The 23,831-nt window shown below is 45.7% G+C and overlaps 1 protein-coding gene across 5 annotated transcripts in view; it reads right to left on the bottom strand.

Moving 5' to 3' along the window:
- Positions 1 to 18,645, bottom strand: part of ATAT1 (alpha tubulin acetyltransferase 1) — a 254,055-nt gene extending 235,410 nt beyond the window's left edge. The window contains exon 1 of one of the 5 annotated variants that reach the window (XR_011283234.1): positions 18,295 to 18,645. Coding sequence is in view for 4 of the 5 variants with exons in the window: in XM_069635327.1 (XP_069491428.1) it covers positions 18,295 to 18,392 (98 nt within the window). In the remaining variant the exon portion in view is untranslated. The remainder of the gene's footprint in view (positions 1 to 18,294) is intronic. The other 4 variants (XM_069635327.1, XM_069635326.1, XM_069635328.1 and 1 more) reach the window with 4 other exon arrangements.
- Between the last annotated feature and the right edge of the window lie 5,186 nt (positions 18,646 to 23,831).

Here is a 23,831-nt window from a genome sequence, read left to right as displayed (position 1 = left end):
GATTAATTCACACGAATGTTTGACAGCCCTTACACAATTTACAGAGTTTTCACACAATTGACAAACAAGGCAGATCTGTTAACTCACATCCTTCCACTATATAAACTTCCTTGTGTAAATAAAGAAGCACAAAAAAGGAGAGACAAGTCCCTACTCTTTCAGATTGCAACCAGTTTGAGCGGTTTTAGCTACACCATGGAGGTTTCCAATTGCAGCCCTTCTAAAAAATTAATAGTCGCTATTTGTAGTGGCAAAAAGGAGCTACCTAATATTATGGCCCAACACGACTTCTCTGTCAGATTTCCCAAATATTTACAATATTTAGTGAAGATAGTTTGTTGCCGATTATATAACACGGACACTCTGTTATCAGATGTTCTAAGGTCTCTATGGGCGCCATATGCCTACAATAGCGACAGATTCCATCTCGTGGCTGTATCAGATGCCGCCTTTTTAGGACCTCCTTTGTATGCCATAAGTTGAATCGCAGTCGTAGAATTGCTAATCTGTACTTAGGTGATGGGCTCTCTCTAGATAATTGGGTAAGGTACGTACTTTCCTTGGTGGAAATCTAGTACTATCACTCCCTTGATAACTACAACAACGTTCCTGAGTCATTATCCAATCTGCTTGGTATAGTTTCTCTTTAGCCTTGTTCGGATTCAATAACAAGTCAACTGAAATATCACTCAAATCAAGTATTTGTGAACTTGTCTTAATCCAATTGACCATAAATGGGTGAGTGGTTGTGAACATGTATGCAGACAAAGGTTTTAGAATGATCTCATTACTTGTTGAAATAATACATTTCCTAAGGAGCAAACACATTCTCCATTTATACAGTGCAGACAGAGAGATTAGGCCCAACTCATACCTTAGCCAAGAGATTGGAACACAAGTTGGCAGATGCAGTATTTGTCACCAATATTTGGCTTCCCATTGATCAAATTGGAAGCCTATATCACTGGGCAAAGTTTCAAGGCCATATAATAAAGTTGGAATGGCTTTCTGAGTCCAATACAGCCATGCCGGTCTAATGGAAAATTTCCCAAATTTAAACATGACAATTTTGATTTGGGCTATGGCTGTGTCCAGTTTTCTTCACACTGCATCAAGTTGTCGTTTTTGATTACAAATGCCTTCAAAACACATACCTAAATATGTACACTGTGGTATTATGTTTTACTATTTTTAGGGGTGTTTGATTAATCAACCATTTAAAGCATCGCATAGTAGTCATCCGAGGCACGTATTGTGTGTTTACTCTCAATTCATTTTGCTGAATGTATTTTTGAAATGCTGTCAGGGGTTTTGTAGCCCTAGCTCGGTTTTTGAAGTAAGCACAAGATCATCTGCATACATGACGGCTTTAACCTCATGTCTGCCTAGTTTGGGGAATCCGAGATTATTTCACAGAAGGCCTCTTTAAAATCATGTATGAAATAATTGAATACCGAGGATGCCAGAAGGCAACCCTGTTTTAGTCCACGCGCCGTTTTTATAGGGGCCAATAAAGCACCTTCTAAAGACAGGCGTACACGAATTGAAGTATCAGAATGCAGGGCATGGATAATTTCTACTAGAGTGGTTAGACACTGGTCTCTCATTGGTTTTTCATGAGTAGTACACGAGAGATGGAGTGAAAAGCGGAGTGCAAGTCCACAAATGTGACAATTAGCGCTCGTTTTGTGGACTGGCACTGCGCCTTGAGTGCATTCAAACATAACAGGTTAATTTGTGTTCCCATATCTGGAACAAATCCTGTTTGAGCAGGGTCACGCAATCCACTATTATGTGTCCATTTATTAAAGTCTTGGAGCACCAGTTTTGTAAATATCTTCCATGGTGTGTCTAATAAAGCTATAGGTCGATAGCTTTGTGGACATGAACGGTCTCGTTTTTTGAAGACCGGTATAATCACTGAGGTCTTCCACGACAGTGGAATGGAACAGGTGGAAAGGACCATTCTGAAGATGTTATCTAATATTAAGGCCCACTCAGTAATTTTGGATTTCAATGTGACATTCGAAATCCCATCAGCACCGGCCGCCCTCGAGGTACTTGCGCTCCTTATTAGTTCTTCAATGCTTCATGGTGAAAATGTTAGCGACCATGCTCCTGCCAATGATAATTCTATATGATGGGTTGGAAATAAGGGGTCGGCATACAGGTTGGAAAAATATCTGATCCAACTATGTTCTTTAACGGCCACAAGCTGGGCCGAAGCTTGAAAATTATGCACTTGATTGTTTGGCAAGTTCCACATTTGGGCTGAATTTTTTCCCGCCATTAGTTGACCCATATGTTCACTATCTTGTTGAAAAGTGATATGTTTCTTAGACCTCAGCCAATTTTTATATTGGCATTTTGCATGTTTCAAGTCCATGAGCCATGTTGCCCCAAGGTTGCTAATATGGTTCTTCTTGCCTGTCTGTAGAATGCCCGTTGCTGTTGGATCGCTATATCAAAACTATGTTTATATGTTTTATCCGACCTTTTGTAGGGATGGTAATTGTATTAGTAAGTGGCAATAAAAGCTCTGTGTACTGAAGCGGGTTGAGCGCCTTTGTGTTTTTTTCAATGCTGTGGCGATAGGCTAGGATCATTCCATTTAAGCCGAGTTTTTGCTGAGCTGATAATCACTTTGGGCGTGTAGGTTGATTTATGGATACACTCATCCTTGGCTGTGATCGTAAGTAATAGAAGTTTATGATCACTATACTGTGTCTCAAACATCTCTAACCGCTGAACTTGGTGAAACAACCACCTATCTACATAAATATAGTCAATTGTGCTGGAGCTCATCTGACGGGACCATGTGGAGTTTGCTGGAATATCCCCACAAACTGCACCTTTGACCATATGAAATTGTCGATCTGACATAAAGTTCATCCAAACCTGAGCCTTTCTCAAATCTTTTTTTGAAGACCAGCAATCCAGATTCAAATCTCTGAGGATGATGGTCTGTGTAATGTCATCAGAGATATTAATTTGATGTAGGATTCGTCCCAGGCTGGTATAGAATGCCAGATCTGTCATAGCTGCCGGGTTACGATATATATTCACCAGAGCTATAATTTGGGAACCAAATATGATTTTGACCAGTAGAATATAAGCACTTTCTGTGGCCCAGTTTTTAATTTTAAGACCTTTTTGTACATTAACCGCCACCACCAATCCTGAAGATGGTCTCCCTCCAGTTGGCAGCGCAGGAAGTAACACCAGTTCAAAACCATCCCATACCGGTGAATTTAGTAACCACGTCTCTTGTAAAGCAACTATATGAATGGATCCTTGCAAATCGGCCAATGAGTTTTGCAAGTGGGAATGGTCTCTAGAGTTCCAACTCACAATATTCAACGTTGGATTACATGAGACTGATGGTTACGAGCGTTTGCCTAAGGGGGTAGTTTGCCTTCCTCTATCTGCCGTTTATACGATTTGATATATATTTGGTTTGGCAGCAAGTCTTAGAGTTTGTTGTTTATTATATTCCGGATCCTCTGCCAATAAAAAACCCATGTCAAATAAATTCATCCTTTCTTGCCATAATAGATTGGTCACTACCCCAGATGGAATCCATAGTCTAATAATCGAGTTGGAACATCCGATATAAATTCAACTTGAGCTATGTCATGTGATTCAATATCTCGCAGGGCGCTTAGATCACTAAAGATATTAAGCACACTTCTGCGATTTAGTACATAGCTAGGGAAATTACCCTCTCTACATTTCAAAATAAGAGTGCATTTTACCAGACCTTTGTGATGGTACTTGAATGGCACCAGGAATATTTAGTTCCAGGTCATTGTTTAGTGGATGTGCTGGCATGGGGGGGGGGGGGGTTATTAGACATCAGGACAAACTCGCTGTTGTGTACCGTAGTACTCAGAGGAACTCTCCTGCAATGTTCAGAGAATTCTCTTGGTGTTGTGACACAGTTGTGGGATGCCCACCCGGTCCAGAACCAGGTAAATTACCAGCCAAGTAGGCGTCAATCATCTGCTTAATTGTCGCTGTACTGACCTGTGAGGGTCCTTTGGCCTGCAAAGCAGACACTCGCGACTGTTTTGGTACATTCTTGGATTCATTACGCTGTCTATTATGGCTTGTTTCACTGTCAACTTGAGGCCTATCCACGGTGGCAACTAATTTAGTGGTGAATGAGAGGGTGGAGAGATAGTGCATACAGCTGGTTTGTTAGTACTGTGTAAGTTTTGCCCTATATAGTGGATACATAAGGCTCAGCCCTACTTGCCATTGCATTACAAACTATTTTAGCAGGGGGCTTATCACATGTATTAGACAGTGGGACAGTACCGCCCATTGCATGGAAAAAAGCATTCAGGGTGTGTTTTGGGCCTCTAGTACTTATGATGTTCTTAGATTTTTTGGACATGATCTTAGGTCCCTGAGCAGATGCTCGTACTGTTTTGCCCTTTTTTAATGACACCCGGCCCTTGGCACTAATGTGTGGTGTCTTTACACCTCCATTCTCAATAATTGATTGTTCATCATCTGTTGATAAATCAATGTAGGAGACGTCCTGAGTCTCAGATACTGATGCATGAGGGGGTGTTACAATGGCTGGGTGAATAATATCCTCTATAATGGGCAAAGAAGGTATGCAAATCTCAACCCCTGTATTACTCTGTGGTGTCATCATTGCCCTCAGTCGTGGTGGAGGCTCCTTAACTGAAATCGCAGGTTGCACTACCAGTTGTTTAGTGATACAGTCAGTCAAAAGTTGCTGGTTACCATCAAGCCTCTGCAATGTATTATGCAATATTACCATCTGGGACTCAATTTTTATTTCAACTGATTCAAACAGTTTGAACAGACTCAACACAGAGGTATTGATGGCAGTTAATGGCAACTCAGGAAAGGCTGTGGTTACTGGGCCATGGGTATATGAGGATAAAGACTCACAATAGATCTAGTCACTCTCGGTGTAAGCTGCACAAAAGAAGGCAAAGCTGAGCGAGATAATGAGACAGTCGATGCAAGTATGCTTATAACGTCTCTGGACTTTTCTAGATCTTCTATAATGGAAATCAGTGATTCACATTGGCTCGCGTAGATTGAAATTTCTGAAGTATCCTCATGATGTTTTGGATACGGAATAGGTGATAACATTGACGGAATACTTATACCAGGCTTTGTTTTTTTTCTTCGACTTTATAGTGTCAAGGAGGGTTTGGTCAGGCACTGGGCACCCTGCCTGCCCTTGCAGATGTATAACCTCTGAGCGTGCTGTCTTAGACACATGGCATGCTGTTGTGCCCGACTTGGCAATCGCATTTGTATTTGAGGCCAAGACAGGCTGAGTATAGAACACATTACTTGGGGCTATGTCGCACCCTTGCATATCACGCCGTGGGTTGGCAGGCGTTAACATTATCGCAGTTTGAGAGGAATGAACAGGTTTATACAACTGTGCTCTGTTAGCACCTGATATATTAACAATGGTGGGAATCACCGGCATATCCATCTTTAGAGTGTACATTTCTAACCACAGTCTTGTTCGCTCAGTAATTGCAATTCAAACCAATATAACACAATTCACAACCTGATTAGGGATAAAGCCACCGCCAAAGTACCCAGCCACTTGTCGCGCCGAAGCGGCAAAGCGGTACTTAATTAAGTATTTGCCCGAGTGCGCGCGCGCTGTTCGCATCCATGCAAGCTTAAATAGGAAGTAAAATGTTCCAAACGGAGGCCAATCCCGGTGATTCTGGGGCGGGACTAGCAGCCTGCACAGACTGTCAATCACTTTGTTTCCTTTGTTGAACGCCGCCGTAACGCAATCCCGCCAGCCAGACAAGGAAGAGTGCGGCAAAGCGGTACTTAACCTAGTACTTGCCCGAGTGGGAACGTATTCTTCACTGCCTCACCCACCTTCCTGAGTCCCTACAGCCCCTGCAAGAGACCCCGTTTTGGCTCAACCGCACAATCGCTTGCACCAGCACCAAAAGTACTTTTGAGCAGAAGGCTACACTCATTTTAGGGATTGGACTGCCTCTCAGTTAGGGTTTGATTTGTGGCGGACTGCCTAAACGATATTTGAACTGTATGCTCATTTTATTTGCAGTTTGTGGACCCATACTGTGTGCCAGTCCTTTGGGCTGTTGGTGACTGCATATATGTTTAATAGTAGTGTGGGTTTAGTCATTACTGCTGATATTTGCTTTGTGTTGGATTTAAAAGGCATTTAAAACATGAATATGTATTTTTGATATATACACCTGACAGAGTAATTTGAAGCGTCATTTACTGTGTGCTCATTGTGGGCTTTTGATCACCCTCCCGAGACCTAGTCTTGACCACCGACAATGCTACCTTGATTGGTCTAGCTTGTCCAGAAGGTCCAAGAAACTAGGCTGGCCTTCTGAACCTCTGCCCACCAGGTCAGAGTTCAGATATCCATCTTAACAATCCTCAATACCAAGCTTGGAAGGTTTACTAGTATCCGCAAAAAGAATTTTAGTACTAGGTACTGACCCTCACAGATGCCAATGGCGCACTGTGTTATGCATTGATCCCACTATGCCCCGAAGAGAATTAATTGATGAAGAACTATCTGAGGATGACAATGATGGAGAGATCATCCTTGAGATTTGCATACCCTGTGAGAGCCTGGCGCAATACAGCAAATTTCACTTACTGAGCTCCTTGTCCTGTGATTTTATGTGTTTTGTCCCGACGTCTACACGTCAGCACCCTGATGCTTGCGAGCTGCTGGCGCTATATAAACAAATAAATAAAATAAATGGCTGTTGTCACACCACCCCCATTCAGCCAGGCAGACCTGCAGTACGTCCCCACACATTTATGGACCACAAACCCACACAATGTTGAAATGCTTAAAGAAGTAGCCCCTGTGAAAATCACACTTAAACCAGGGGCAATACTCCCGTGGGTGAAACAATATCCACAGTCCAGTGGGTTGACGGGTCAGCATCAATTGATCAAGAGACAGGTGAAAGACATTTTGGGGCAGTAGTGATATGTTTAGAAAAAGGCAAATATGAAACCCTTGTAATTAGAAGATTGCCCATACATTATTCAGCCCGAGCAGCTGAACTGGTAGCACTCATTGAAGCCCTATGGGCATCGAAGGGGTGTTATGTCACCATATACTCTGACTCTGCCTATGTCACCACCACGGTGCATGCAGGTCTGTCATGCCGGAGCAGGGGATTCAGGCGAGCAGATGGCTCACAAGTACAGCATGCCGCCCTGCTCAATACAGTGATTACCGCCCTCGCAGAACCCTCTGTGTTGGCTGTCGTTAAATGTGCAGCACATTCACACAATACTGACAATATCCCATTGGGTAATGCAGCCGCCCTGCAGCATACCTCCCAGTGCCCACGTCTGCTGAATATGTTGTAAACACCAGACCAGAAACAGGCGCATACACAGCTCTCCCCATCGCACAGATAATTGAGCTGCAGCGTAGGGCACCCCCAGAAGAACAGGGCATATGGCTCAAACATGGGTGTGTGCAATTCCCCACTGATCTCTTATGGAGACAACAAAGTACAGGAAAAGTAGTAATGCACACATCGTTTGAGCAATTGCATTACCCTTCTCATAGTTCTAAGCAACACATTGCAGCAGAAATCCAAGAAGATTTGATTATCCCCCAATTTACAAGAACACCTCTCAACTATGGTCGTTCAATGTACCACCTGCCAAGTGTTTAGTACAGGGACACTCAGAACATTGCAAGGAACTCTGCCCCGCCCCGTCGGCCCATTCCGTGAGCTGCACATGGACTATGCAGCTATGGGGAAATGATGCAACCGGGCACGATATTGGATTGTGGTGGTGTGTCCGTTCTCGAGATGGGTTTAGGGTGGTCCATGTGCCCACCCAGATGCCAAGTGTGCCACAAAATTCCTTGTCAGAGAGGTCTTACCCCGCTGGGGAGAATGTGACATCTTAAGATCGGACAATGGCACCCATTTCTTCAATGAGCTCTTCAAGGAAATAACAGCCCTTTTGAGAAAAATATATTGCATGTGTTCAATTTACCACCCACAAGCAAACGAAATGGTAGAATGAATAAACGGTCTGCTTAAGAGCAGCCTCTCCAGGTTATGCCAACACCCTGAAAACGAATAGGGTGTATTGTTTGCCCCTGGCGCTGTTTCATCTGCGCACACAGCCCAGTAAGGACCACCACCTTCCCCCCATGAAATAGTGACTGGCAGACAAATGCAAACACCCATCAGCCCTGTGAGGACAGCGTCAGACGTTCATAGAGCAGCAGCAATTCTGAGGGTAGAATTTACGCAGTATCTGTCCCAACTGACACGTGCAATAAGATGTACCGCAAAACAAATGGCTCTGCCAAACACAGAAGACGCACAGACATCAACTGCCCCACAACCTGACGCTGTAGCCGCTCAACCACTGTTGCCGGGGGAACAGGTCTATGTCAGAAGCTTTGTGCAAAAATGGAACAACCCCAGGTTCAATGAGTCCTACGAGGTTTTATTTTCCACCCTAACCCCCTCGCAGTGAAGGTGAAGGGGCTCCAATACTGGATACACCTCTCAGACATTTGCAGGGCCCCACCCAGTTCGACACCAGCCGACCAGAGCCAATACAACAAATATACCTCACTTTACGTAGCTCTATGCTGACTTTATTAGTGCATGTGAAAGAGTTCAATGAACATGCATTGAAGCTGGAGCATGGACTACTTAAGTTAAAACCGTCTCTATCTCTCTTCCTTTCCTCTTCCCCTCCCCACCTCATTTTTTCCCCTCCATATACCTTACCCATTTTTTCCAAACACATGTTTCACAACAATGGAAATGTCCACGCCAAGATGATCCTCAACTGTAGATAGCAACAGTATTAGTAGCACCAGAATGTATAGTTATGATTGTGGCCTTCCCTTTGTGGCCATTTTGTTTACAATAATAATGTTTTTATTATGGGTATATTGGGGGAATATCTTTTCTCTGGGACAGCCATCTAAAAGAAGGGTGGAAGAGGACCAGAGAAATTTGGAACACAAGTATACCCTCCAATTTAAACACATTGACCCCAAGCCCAGACCCGAATGAAAGAGCAAGTGAGAGTGTAGGACTTTCACAGAACCAAACAATAACAAAAGCCTCATATAACGCTGCCCCCACAAATAGTAGCAACTCCCGTACAACTGTATGTAAAAGTAAAATGTTTGAAATATTACTCCCAAATGTCAAAAACAATGTGTGTAATATAAGCAGTAGTGTAAATATTATGAACAGTAGAAGCAGGGTAACCAAAAAGACATGTACTACGGCAGAAGAGACAAGTGTGTAAACTCGAATAGGATGCATACCATGGCTTAGGACTAGACGCAGTTGAAGATATTCGTCATCCCGAGCACTCTAACAGTTGGTACTCCGACATGAGTACAGTGGGAAGGCGAACAACAAATGGGAGTTGTTACATCTTTTCCTTAATACCGCACACATCTGGGGCACCCAAGGTTTTAGTACCACAGGAAGTACCAATGATAGAGGCACAATGCCCAATTCATCTTGCGCTATGTAAGATCAAAGGCACGTACAGGCACGCAACGTTCACCTAGAACTCATTTATCCAGACACCCGAAAATGCAAAATCTGGTTCCACCAACTCCAAATGTTTGAAAGAAACTTACCTGGTGATCAAAGGGGGCGAAATACACTAATAATAAGTGGCAAGAAACAACCCTCACGTGCTGTCACAATTCGTCCCTGCCGAGTATGGGATCGCTGGAGGACGTACTGAGCAGTCCATCACGTTTCATTCAGACTGTGGATTGACGGTCTAGTCTTCCAAGATGGCCACCGCCACACTATAACCGCCAGCCGGCTGTTTGAACCGGTGCGTTGCAACTCTATTGCAGTAGAACGCTACGCTGTGTGTAGAACGGTTTCCCCGTTCTTTCGTCCAACTGTTTATCTACTACAGCCCTTGCGCTGTTTCCTCCTTTGCTTTACTCTTAGTCCAGCGCAGCACTCTCCCATTCTGTTGCTTTCGCGCTCCTCGCGCCCTCTGCATTGCGCCAGCTCTCGCTCGCGCTGGGTTCCATTCTGTGTAAAGCACCAGCTCCCGCAGTGTTCTCTTCTGTATCTTACCTTGGAACTCTGTCTCTTCCAGAACTCACGTGGACTCTTCCAACCTCTACCTTCGTCCTCACGGACAAACACTTACTTACCTATACAATGACAAGTGCATGCTGGATATTTTAGTCAAGACCTGGTATCCTTATGAGTCCATCAATGAAAGAAATCATCAATCATCCATCACCTCTACTCTACAGCCTATACTACAGTCATCCCCAGAGTTTTTTAGCCATTGCTTTTCTCTGGTTTGGGGTGGGCTCCCCACAGTCCCCGCTGCCGGGCAGATTGCTCTTTAGGCAAAGTGGCCTCTGGGGGAGCCTGTCCCTATCTCTTCAAGAAGAAAGGAAAAGCAGCAAAGAAGGAGGACAAATAGTGCTTGGAGAGAAAGGAGAGTGGAAACCTCCTCTGAAGAACCATCGGCAGACAACACCGATACTTCAGGTGAGGAGTAGGCTAGTGATAAGGGAATAGCTCAAGGTGTTAACACAGCAGATTCTGAGACGTGCAAAGCTAAAGGACTTTTAGGATTGCCCGAAAAAAAGGCATTGACAGAGCACATCACAAAATTGACGTGGATTGCAACCATTGAGAAGCCAGTAAAAGTGCACCAAGAAAAGACTTATGACCTATGTTTTTACAGTGAATGAACTGTTTATGTCGGGTCAAATGAATGGTGTAACAAAACTGTCATAATTCCAGACCTCAAGAAAGGCACTGCAGCGCTGAAGCACTATTATTGGGTGTGTGGTCAACAAGCGTACTTGCACGTCCCGCCTTCTTGGAAGGGCTATTGTTCGCTAGCCACGCTACACTCTGCCCTGTTAGTACCAGAAGAACACCTAAAAGGGGGGCCCCTGCCTGATGAAGCGCCCACAATGCCCCCAACATTCAAAGCACAGCACACAATGCCACCATCAGACTGTTGCATCCTCCCAGAGAAAGAGCCCATTGACCAACTGCGAAAAGATCCTCGAATTACATATCAGACTTGTCCGAAATGCGCACGCAAATATCTAACGAATACAAGCTCTAGAACTACATCCGACCATCTGCCTGCTCAGGATTGGCCAGCCCCCCCCCTACAATAGCCAATCACTGTGGCCGGTAGGCGGGAGCCGGCACAACCACACAAAGGCACAACATCAACAAGGCACTGTCTGTGCCTGTCCGTGACGGTCCGTTACGTCGACCGTCGCCAGGACCCTTTGATCTACCCTCGACCAATCGTGAGTAACCTATGCCCCATAGACTACAGTGGCAACCATGTTATAACACCAGAACTCTTCTCCATACCGACTTACTAACTCAACCACGTGCCTTGCATCTATAGTGGCACACCCACGCGGCCTCTGACTGCATCTGCAGCTTGCATGAGCCATCGTGACACTGCCTGCTACCAGTAATCATCTTTGCTCGGCGATAACTATATATCATTATTCCTGCTTCACTTCTCATGCAGATATTATGCATATACCATTAGCATAACCAACGACAGGAGACCCTGCGCACATATGACCATTGCCTTTAAAAACTTGCATTTATATCACTGTTATGGCTCCTTTGACATGATGCCTTACTTTGCTATCACTGCTGAATTGATGTGCCTAGTGTTTGGCCTTTACGTGCCCACAACTGCCTGTATCTTTACACCTACTGTATCCAATCTGGATATTAGCCAGACCGCTCCACATTACTAGCTGCCTTTTATCCTGTATGCATTTAAGCCACAGTTGGGATATACATTTTTAGCCACTGTTGGAATTGTAAAAATTAGGTGCCCTTTATCCTATATGCTCATTTAGTCACAGTTGGGATTGTCAAATCTAGATGCACTTTTTCCTGTATGCATTCTTAGTCGCAGCTGGGTTATGCATTTTGAGTCATTATTGGGACATGCACCTTTAGTCATTGCTGGGTTTGCCAAATTTAGGTGCCCGTTATCCTGTTTGCACTCCCGAATCTAGACTGCAGTATACTTGTGCCCTGCACATTACCCAGTATTAGTAAGCCCACGCTAAAGTTGCCCAGTACCATAACAGAATGCAGGCACTGCTAACTTTAACTATGTTCCCATTCTGCATTATACCATCTGCTACTCCCTGCACTAGAGGTCAATACATCAAGTTTGACGAAGGGTTAGGCAGACTAGATGCCCTCGTCACCACCCCATCTCCTACCCCACACCTTTCCTTCCCACACTACCCACTTTCCCCACACCAATCATAACCAAACTACATCCATCATCCACTATGTGCACCACATATGGAAAGCTGCCCCTTGTGCCTATAGCCTCAACTGCCTCCCCTCCCGACATCTTCAAGCGTAACGAGAGACTAATCAGCAGACTACCGTCCAGCAGGCAATCAGCAGCAGAATATACGTATAAGCTCATACGCTCAGATCGCCCTGGATGCACCGATAATAATCGAAGGCGCATTAAGAAAAGGTGTACAGCTACACTGAGCAACCTAGGGGACATTAACCCCAATCTACCAACGAAGGACTCACAAACACAGCCCATTATGGGAGCATTACTGAATGTCAGGTCATTGGTAGCACATGCAACCGAGATTGCCGACTTCCTTGTAATGACAGAAACCTGGCTGCACCAGGCAGCAGGCCCTTCTATTACCCTAGCCGTCCCAGACAATTATTCCATTCTCCGTGTAGACAGACCCATGGCTCGCGGAGGAGGAATGGCCATTATCTTTAAAGCCACTCTCAATATAAGACTAGTCACCCATACGTCGCTGGCATCATGTGAACTCCTCTCAGTTAAGTTCCAAACTTCACCCAACAGTACTATCACACTACATATCATTTACAGGCCTCCAGGACCTCTGGGGTCCTTTGAAGAAGATATCACAGCCCTAGCAGCCGACACTAAACCCACGACGCAAAATATCATCTTAGGAGATTTCAACCTCGGTTATAAGGACACTAGCGACCCACGCGCCATCTCCTTAGCCTCTGCACTACTAGAACAAGGCTATACCCAAATATGCACCAAACCCACCCACGAAAAAGGAAGGATACTTGACTGGGTTGCGGTTCTCAATTGTACCATCACCCCACAAGATCCAACTCCACTAGTATGGTCAGACCACCACCTTATCACTTTTGAATTGCATATAAACAACTTGGAAAAGAAAATGCCCATTATTGCTCCCCCTTGCCTCACAAGGAATAAACGTAACATCACGGCAGATGCTCTAGTTCCATTGGTAGCCCCCATACTCAACACCCTACCGGACACCAATGATCCTAACACTCTAATTAACATCTACAATGAGACCATGACCAAAGCCATTGATGCTATTGCCCCACTAAAACTACGAAAAAGCAAACCTAAAGCCCATCTTAACTCGTGGTTCACTTCAGAACTAAAAACACTCCGTACTGAAAAAAGAAAATGGGAAGCACGCAGAAATCATCCCCTACACTCGAAAACAAAACTAACCCTACCATTACAACTACCACCTACAAAAATAAGAAAAGCCAGGCTAAAAAAGAAACCTATAACGACAGAATAGCCCAAGCCAGCTCCAGTACTAAAAAATTATTCAACATTCTAAGAGAACTAGAGAACCCCAACCCACCGCCAGATACATGCACCAAGGATAAAGCTTGGTGCACCAGCATTCAAAATGCCCTCTCCAATAAAATTAAAGGACTGCAGACTAAAATAGCTGACAAAAGATCCCAACTAACAGTCATTACTCCAGCACCTACCCCTACCCCTCACATCAACTCAGGTTTCACATTCAAAAAAGTCACCATTCCTGAAGTCCACAAAATCATTGCATCTCTCAAACCATCTAATTGTAAGGGCGATAGCTGCCCAGCACAGATTATAAAGGATGCAGCGAGAGACCTTGCCCCATTCATTATTAAACTTGTAAATTCCTCCTTCTCTAACAACTCCGTCCCTAGCAACCTCAAACAGTCTTGGGTTCTACCACTATTAAAAAAACAGACCCTCGACCCGGCTAAACCCACTAACTATAGACCAATTACGACAGTCCCTTTTCTACTGAACATTTTGGACAGGATAGCCTATTTGCAAATACAAGATTATCTTGAAGCACACAAATTACTCGGTACCCGTCAATCTGGCTTCAGACCCCAGCATGGAACAGAAACCGCACTTGTCGACCTCAAAAGCCAGATCGATGAATTAAAAGACAACGGAAAGATGGCCATCCTACTTCTACACGACCTCTCTGCGGCTTTTGATCTGGTGGATCACTCCATAATATGTAACCACCTATCCTCAGCGGCCCATTTCCCCATTTCGGCAGTTACCTGGATCCAATCTTTCCTCGCTAACAGAACTATGCATGTGTTTTCCCCCCAGCAGCTGCCGACCCCATCACCTGTGGAGTCCCTCAAGGATCCTGCGTCTCACCCACTTTGTACAACATTTTTACAAAGCCACTATTTGACAAATTGGACCGTCTGGGTGTCACCTACACAAATTATGCGAATGACACCCAGATACTCCTACCTCTTTCAGGTACCTATGATATAGACGTTGCGCGGATCAACAAAGTCTACACCATCATTCAGGCATGCATGGCCACACATGACATACCCCATGCCTAGTCGGATCATCTAATAACCTTCTCAAACTTAGTCCTCACTACACAAATATCCTCATCGATGGGAACAGTATACCCATTGCCAAACATGTAAAAACTTTAGGTTTCTACCTCAATGCCCAGTCTAACCTAATTAAGCAGATTAACATGACTTCATCGGCCACAGCCTACACAGGCAAGTTAATCAGAGCCTGTAGACGTTTACTGTCCCCCACCAGCTGCCTTACGCTGGCAAGAGCGCTCATACAATCCAAACTGGATTATTGCAACAGCCTTTATCTAGGAGCTAAAAAAAACATCGTAAATAAACTCCAAATTATGCAAAACAACGTGCTCAGAGCAGCGTGAAATATTCCCAAAAGAGAGCACATATCAGAAACTAGAAAGCACTACAGATGGCTCTCTATACATGACAAAATTGACCTAAAAACTATCTGCCTCACTCATAAAGCGCTTAACTACCAAGCCCCCCCCTTCCTCACAGATAAGTTCACATGGAAGGTTTCCAACAGAATCACTAGATCATCCAACATACCATGTCTGGTGGAGCCTAAATATAATCTAGAAAGAGCCGGTGGCTCCAGCTTCCCGGTATTAGCCGCCCAGCTCTGGAACAGTCTCCCTCAGAATATTCAGACTATTCAAACCTTCAACAAATTCACATGGATACTGAACAAAACATAAAATATTAACTCTTGATACCAATGACCACTAGGTGGTCCGCACATGTATGTATCATCCATCCCATACTACTGCTATGACCCATGTATAATATGTATATTTTCCTTGAATGTGTAAATTGTATTCATTTACCCAACTGTCTATAAATATGCCTGTAACCTTTACTATCCTCTAGCGTCAAATTACCTCTGGGTCAGGTGCGCAATATAAATAAAATAAACAAACAAACAAACTCGAGCCAATGCAAAATGGCTCCAAATCGTCCGATGGGAGCTGATCCAGTTGGCTAACGATACCGAACAAGGATTTAACATCATAAAGGTGGAGCTGAGGGACTTAGATTAATGTCAATGCAAAATAGGTATGTGTTGGATCTACTGACAGCTTTGGAAGGAGGTGTTTGCAAAAAGTTTGGGAGTTCATGTTGCCCATTCGTACCTTGAAAGGTGCTTGAAAACGGGACATTGTCTCGCACGTCGTTGCAGCAGTGCATGAGCTAGGGGTGAAAATGAAAAAAGAAGCTGGCGTTCAGGAAGAAGATTGGTTTACCCAGTCCTTCAGCTGGGCCCCATCATGGCTTGGAACACTGGTGAAAATGTTGGTGCTGATCATCGTGTTTGTCTTGGTGATTTTATGCACGTGCCAATTGGATCTCCGGTGTTGTGCCAAAGCAGTACCTAATAGCGCAATGATGATGGTTTCTATTGGCAGTACTAAAGCACCTCATGATACAAAAGAAATAGAAGTAAAAAATGACCACACCCTGTTCACCACATGGTCCTAATGCCCGTCGGTATAAGACATAGTTGACCGCTTATATCACACAACCATTGTCCTTCCCCCTGACCCCAAAAATGTAAAGCAGTGTGGGTCGACTTGGCTGGGGATGGAGGATACATTTAAATGACATGTACACCTGAGCAATACATGCAATCAGGGGAGAGCTTAAGATGTGTGTAGGGCATGGATGCCAATAAAGGGAACACCCGCATCTGAAGAAGCAGTAAGATGGGAAAATGAGCGTAAATATGGGGGAGGAGAATTTGTTACAGTAGAAGTAATGAAAGGGGGAATGTTATGATGGAAATTAGTATATCACACCCTCCTAGACGCTTTAAGGGGAGGAGAATCCCCTATGAAAGTTTAGTGTATTAGGGGGGAGAGAACCGCACTATGAAACTCAGTGCGGAGGTAATATAGCGTGAACAGCAGACGCATAACATTAGGAGACACGGAGAGAAACGAAAGGTTGTAGTTATGACAAAAATACAGGCTTGCATGACCGCGCTGCACTAGTTCAGCTCCATGTAAATATTTGACTAGGCACATCATCATTAAGGCAGAATGAATCCGCATGGCCAGTTCTCACAGAAGTTCACTGCTGCAAACATTTAGTATTGTTGTGAGGAATGCACTCTGCAAGGTTATGAGACAACAGGCTCTGCGCAGTCCCCATTAATTACAAGTACATCCTTTGTAACACTAGGTAAAGGGAATTATAGATTGAAGCAAGGCTGGAAGCCTAGAGCGCAAGAGGAGCAGTATCAACAAAGTCCAGAATGTGTGGGTCAGTATGACTGCATTTCTTCCACCCTTCCCCTTGGCACCAATCCCCAAACCTCCCAGGTGCATGCCACAGTGATGTCGTAGTAGGCTTTGTATGCTAGCTTAGATTTAACAATGTATCTCATGAGCGACCTGACCATCACTTCACGACGATGACCCTAGCCTAGCTGACCCACGTGGAGCCTGATCGACTGCAAAGGAACCAACCAATTGTAGCCTGGCATCCCATATGGAGCAGGCTTGTGTATACCGTACGCCCAATGAACTGTGTGGGCTTAGACCCTTTATGCGATGTCATCTATGATGATGTGGCCCCTAAAATGGCTGTGACGTGTATTCTGAAGGCAGAACGTTCTTAAGCAGCCGAGTCCTTTGCTGATGTTTGTATTTTGTACAATTAAGCCTTGTTATCCTTGCAAGCTATCTCCTGGCTTATTGCCCTAGAGGGTTGTATTCATTCTGGAGTGTGTGTAAACAGGGACTTGTCTTTAATACTCCTCCTCTCACCCAGTGACTCTCAAATGCATAGAAGGAATAAACAAGAAGTCAAAATGCACAAAACAAACCCAAAAGCACAACTGAAAAAGAATAGGAAATAACAACAGTAGTGCCATGTTAGGAGCAGACCCTTGCAGAGCAGGTCGGTCGTTCCGTCCCTGACAATGATCCCCTTTCTCCATGACCTTCCAGGTATACCTCGAATAGTCTATGCATCTGGTTGTAACCATAGCGCTCGACTAGCTTGGGCACACTACATTTTTATACTGGGATAATTACCACCAATGTTCACTTTGTTCACCGCCAATATTATGCTCTATGACCTGTTCAGCGCTCTGTTGCTCCTATACATACATAAATACCAAGAGCTTGCAAATAAGCTATCAGTCCTATTTTTTTTCTTGGAATTGAGATATTTGTTGTCCTAAATGTAAAATAAAAAAGGCAAATCCAGCCCAGAATTTCAAGAACAAAACAGGACTGGGTGGCTTTCTCCTGTTAATGAATGGCAAACGCAGTGTGTGATGTCACTGAGGGTCTATGACGTCAGAGCCTATGATAATGCGACTGGCACGTTTATGAGACACTGGGAGGATATCAGTGGTCCTAGAAGATGATGCTGTCGCATGCACTTTACAGTGGAAGTGTTGATGACGTCATGTCAGTGATGATGGTGCACGCAGGGTGACGTCCAGCTGGGACATGGGGAAGATGTCACTGTCACGAGGCTGCTGTCCCCTTCTCCTGCCCCAGCTCACGGCGTCACAGTGGGAAAGGTCCCTCCCTACAAAGGGGTGACGTCACAGCGTAATGACGTCACAGCAGCTCAGTACCTGCCCGCGGACCCCCTGCAGGCTCTGGGGCGCAGGTTCTGGTCCAGGAGGGAGATGCGCTCCGGGAAGAGCCGGTGGACGTCAAACGGGAACTCCATGTCCGGTGGGAACGCGCACAGAGGATCTGCCTGGGCCGCCTGTCACTCTGCCATTGTTTGGTGCCCGAGCCGGTCTCCAGGAGCGCCGCACTTCCGGCCCGGGCATGGACACAGAAGAGGGACTCGCGGAGGGGCGCCCTGCAGTGGGTGCCGCCGCCTGGCTCCCCCAGGGCTCTGTGACGCCGCCCGGGGATAGAAAAACATCCTGGGATCCAACCAGGGCAATAGCGCCACCACTGTTACCTAAATGCAAGGGCTCTGTCACTCACATCCCAAAATGCCACTCCCAGTAACTGCCCCTTCCAAGATGGCCGCTACCTTCCGTCTCCCCAGTAACTGCCCCTTCCAAGATGGCCGCTAGCTTCCGTCTCCCCAGTAACAGCCCATTCCAAAATGGCCGCCCCTCCCCCCCTCCCCTCCCCCCCTCCCAGTAGTTGCACATTTACCATGAAATCCAGGGTGCTGACTTGCAACAACGAATTCACAATTGCCAAATTCAAGAGGTCTTCGTTTTTTACTTTGAGAAACGTGTACTTTGGCAATGAATAAATAATGCTTTGTTTCATAACCTCCTGGTCAGAGTAAACACAATAGAGTGGATAAAGCAGGAGTTAGTCCCCTGACCTGCCAAGCATTTACCCGTCTATACGGTTCAATGGGATCCCCTCCCGTCAAAAAGTTCCCTTTTAACCCCGGACATGGTGACTCAAAAAAGTGAGAGGCCTGGCAAAGTGGTGCACCTCATAAGGAATTGCCATCTGTAAGGGTGTGAAAGTGTCTGGTCTCTATGTGTATTCAAATAAAATGATGTAGGTTATTCTGTGTCTGAAAGAGAGGGCTACTAATCAGAGCCCTTTTCATAAATGCTCCATGCCAAAATGATAGCATACCTGCAGCCTTGTCGTTTACTTTTGTAATGATACTTTCTTACTTTGACATTTAATTTTGACATATTGGGCCTCATTACGACCCAGGCGCTAATGCGTTAACAGCGCCGTAAAAGGCTGCGGCGCCGTTAACCTGTTAGCGCCTAATTATGAGGTCCCTTTGTGGGACCCGACCTTAACGGCTGGTGTAGACCAGCCGTTAAAGTAGGGACCCGCAAAGGGACCTTGGTGCTAAGTACGGTGCCGCAATTTGCGGCACCGTACTTAGCGCCTTCCCCATTCCCATTGAGCCCTATGGGGCAAAAATGGGAATGGGAAAGGGCCATGGAGGAAGGGGGAATTACCGCCCCGCCAACCTTGTAATGGGGTGGTAACATGGTCTTCCGCCAGGGTCGTAATGAGGGTGACTGTCTCCCTCTGTGAGGGCTTGGCATTACATATGTCACCTCTATTGAAAATACAATAACACCTTTTGAAGTGTAAATTATACTGTACACATGTCGCTTGGCTGTGACCAGTCTCTTGACATTTTTAGCACCATCTCTAGTGTCACAGAGAAGGTTCAATGAACCTGTGAGCATCGATGACTGCTGCTGGTTCACAACGTTCCTGCAGGCAGAGGTGGCTTTCTAATCTTCTGCACCCCTGATCTAAATTATATTTATATGCCTAAGTCAGTATGATGGCTTGTACGTCTTGAGATGTAAGACATGCTTGCTTGTAGCACGATGACTGCTAAGGACACACAATTATACAGCCACAGCAATTTAATACCACACCACCGCCAGCTTTGCAAGCAGGGCCAGCTACACACACTCCAATATCAGGGTTTCCATTCAGAAGATGGTTTTTAAAGCCTGCAGGCACGGGAAGTGGGAGAGTTAGAGTAGCCAGAGAGGGAAGGTTAGAATAGAAAAGGGTGCCACCATCTTGGTTTCTGTTAGGGCTCTCTTCCTTTTCCTGCCCCCTTCATGCAAGGTACTCTGGGTGTGATATAATGCAAAATGCACTTATTTATTTATTTTATTTATTGGTTATTTATAATGCACCTATACACAAGTGTTTCGAGGCGTAATAAGGCAAGAGGGTGGGGGAACAGGGAGGACAAAAAGTAGCAATCTTAGTAGGCCTTGTGACATTCAGAGTGCAGTAAGAAGAAGTGCAGGGGGAGGGGAGTGCATAAACAGGGCGGAAGGGCCAGTGAGAAGGAGAGTATGCAGGGGGAGGGGGTCGACAAGCTAAGTGTGAGGTAAGGGCCTGTAATGGCTCCAATGGTGCAGGGCAGCCAGATAAGTGCGGGACAGGGGGGACACATAAGGGCAAGTGCAGGATGAGGGATCAGGGGGGTCAAGGGAGACCCAAGTACAGGGGTATACTGGACAGGGCTGATCCCCGTATAACTCTGCAGGAATTAGGCCGCCAGTCTAGGGAAGACAGGGACATTAGCAGGGGAGAGGGAAGGGGGAGTAAGAAGAGAAAAGGGAGGTCTTGAGGAGCTTCCAGAACTTTAGGAGATCCAGCTCAAGTATCAGAGGGGCAGGGAGGCCATTCTAGAGGGAGGCACTTGTGGAGGAGAGTGATCTACCCCCCACTCTCTGCTGGGAAAAGCGTCTGATCTATAAATAAAATACCATATCATATCACAAAGAGTTAGAGCTAGACAACCGAAGGGCTGTAGCAGGGAGACATTTAAGGAGAGAGAGTTGGATGTAGCGTGGTCCCAGGCCCCAGAAAGCCTTGTGGATGATGCAGAAAGTCTTGAACTTGATCCTCACAGCAACCGGGAGCCAAAGGAGAGATTTCAGGGTTGGAGAGGTGCGGTCCCTGGGCTTGAGGCCAAGGATAAGTCTTGCAGTCCTATTCTGGATAAGATGAAGGGGGAGAAGGGAGGAGTTAGGCAGATTGAGGAAGAGGCTGTTGTAGTAGTCTAGCCTGGAAAGACCCAGAGATCTGGAGACATTGAGTTTCTGGGGGAAGGTGAGGAAAGGGAGAATGCCTCTGAGGAGGTGCAGCTCAAAGTGGGCCTCCTTGGCAAGGTCCGTGATGTGAGGAGAGAAGGAGAAGAGTCGAAGATGACACCAAGGTTTTTTGCTTCACAGGAGGGGGAGGGGGCCCAAGGTGGGTGGCGAGAGTGTGGGAAGGAGAGAGGGATGTCTGTCTTACTGGCATTGAGGCAGAGATCATTAGTAGTGCACCATGCCTGAATAGCAGAAAGGCAGTCAGGAATGAGAGAGGAAGAGGCGGGTGAGGGTAGCTTGAAGGAGAATTGTGTGCCATCTGCATAACACTGGAATTTAGGAGAGAATGTGGAGATCAAATAGGCTAGAGGGGTGTGAGAAACCAGAAGGTGTCTCCCTAGCTGGTCCCTGGGGATCTGTCATCCAGGTGGCCAGGACACGGCCATCAATATTGGATCCAGTTCCTGGTGGTGGACCAGTGAGGGAGGATCACCTTGATGGGCGGTCCTCGGGGAGTGGGACATCGACGGGTGAGACGCAGTATCCCCCTTCCATTAACACCTTTTCCCCATCCTCACACGTAGGACATTTCAAACCACTGCCCCTCCCCTCTTCCAACATAAACACTTTTGCACAGCACAAAGGACAACGAACTAACACTAGAGCCGTTTACCTGACATGTCCTAATACAAGGTTTAGGCAAAGTCAGGCAATTGATCAGAAACACCCTTTCCCTTCCCCACAGGGATAAAAGGGGGAGCCAAAGAGCACAGTGCGAGCAAGGCGAGTACAGCACGATGAGACGGCTAATCAGGCGCGGCAATCCAAGAGAAGGAGAAAGGCGTCAGGAATCGCGAGGGTGGCAAGGCAAGAAATGACCTTGCCAATTTCGTCCCAGACCCACAAAACCTTTGTGGAAGAGAGCCTAAGACTGCAAACAGTAGCACAAGTGTATTGCAGCAGATGTCAACAGTACACGGGGCAAGCTTATGGCAATAAGCAAGAGCGAGGGTAGCGCCCGCACCCGTGGTACCGGCATTGACTCCAGAGAAGCCAAAAAGCAAAGTGGTTTGTCACAGCCAGTGAGTCGAGGAGAGAGCCGATAAGAACCGGGCTGTGTTGAATGATAATCACAGAAGTGGCAAGTTTGAACCATGTGCAACAACCTTTAAAAGAACTGTAAAAAGTGTTAAGGGGAGTCCAGCTAAAGAGGGAGACTGGCACCACGTGGGTGCTAAACTCAAGAGACGCTGGTCAATATCCCCATATGAAGGAAACTACAGATGCCAGAAGGCCGTAGGAAGGCCAACAAGTAAGGTCAAAGTGATCATGCGTTAGGTCAAGCAAAATCCCTGTACAATCGAAAGACCTTGATCTACAATCTGTTAACTGAAAGAAAGGGTAGTGAATCCCGCAGTGACTGTGAAAGCAAGGGAGACGAATCCCGCCATATGAGAAAACAAGGGAAGTGAATCACTCAAATACATGCAAATGTGAAGTTAGCAGAGGTGAACCCGAAGGAGGGATACCAGAGATTAAGCTATCACCCAAGTACTATCAGTCAAGAGGGGTCCGGGCCCGGCCGAGGGAGATCCAGGGGTGAAGCTATCATCCAAACTTCAAGAAAAGAACTAACATATACATTTAAGCAGTGGTCCAAGTGTACGAAAAGAAGTAATGGAACTATGTTCCCTGCTAGCCTGCACCCACTCCCCACAAACCCCATCACCACACCGCCTCCCACACACAATACAAACCCTCAAACACGTGCACCTGCTGTCCAAGGGAATGTTCAGTGTAGTGCACTGAAAGAACAAGTTTCAATTTGTTCCTACACTGTTATTTTAAAACGAAACCGTTCCGGAATGGTTTCCTTTTAAAATAAAAGTATAGGAGCAGTAAAACTTAATTTAAAAAAAGTAGAGGAGCACCGCTCCCTCCCGCTCACTTCGACCACTGAAATTAAGGAATACGATACGTGAAGGGTCAACGCCCAGAAGGAAGGGGGGGACACGGGGGTGAAGCCATCACCCTATTTGAACTGTGAAAACAATTGAGAAGGGTCAGCGCCCAGCAGAGGGGATCCAGGGGTGAACCCATCAGCCAGCAAATAGTGGGAACAAACTTTCAGTTGTAAAAGGAACTTTATTTTTGTAACAAGAGAGGCTCTCAAAAGTGAGAAAACATAGCTATATGCGGTCTTGATATCATCTAAGACCTTTTTAGGGATTTGCACCCAGAAGAGAGGAATCCCGGGGTGAAAGTCGTCACCCAAAGCCCCTGGAAAAGAGACTGTGTATTTGGTTTTGTTAGTTGAGTACATCAAGTCCTCGAAGGCAAGAGACTTTCTAGAAAACAAGACTGAGAGATTGACGGTCCTGAGAACTGTCGTTTGGAACTGCCGTCTCATACTGGAGAAGCCCAACACTGTGCTGTGCTCCAAACTCCCATCTTACCCTTTGTCCAAAACGTGGGGAAGGGAGACCCATGCTACCACAGCCTGACATATTATTTGAGAACACTTCTTTCTTTTCTTGATAACTATACCACACCCCTTTTTGTATTAGTTGTGAGGTTTGGAAATAAGTTTCTTA

Source organism: Ambystoma mexicanum, chromosome 13, assembly GCF_040938575.1.
Source record: "Ambystoma mexicanum isolate Mex_15411 chromosome 13, UKY_AmexF1_1, whole genome shotgun sequence".
Lineage (NCBI taxonomy): Eukaryota > Metazoa > Chordata > Amphibia > Caudata > Ambystomatidae > Ambystoma > Ambystoma mexicanum.
The sequence above is the reverse complement of the archived record's forward strand: the minus strand, read 5'-3'. Positions and strand labels throughout refer to the sequence as shown.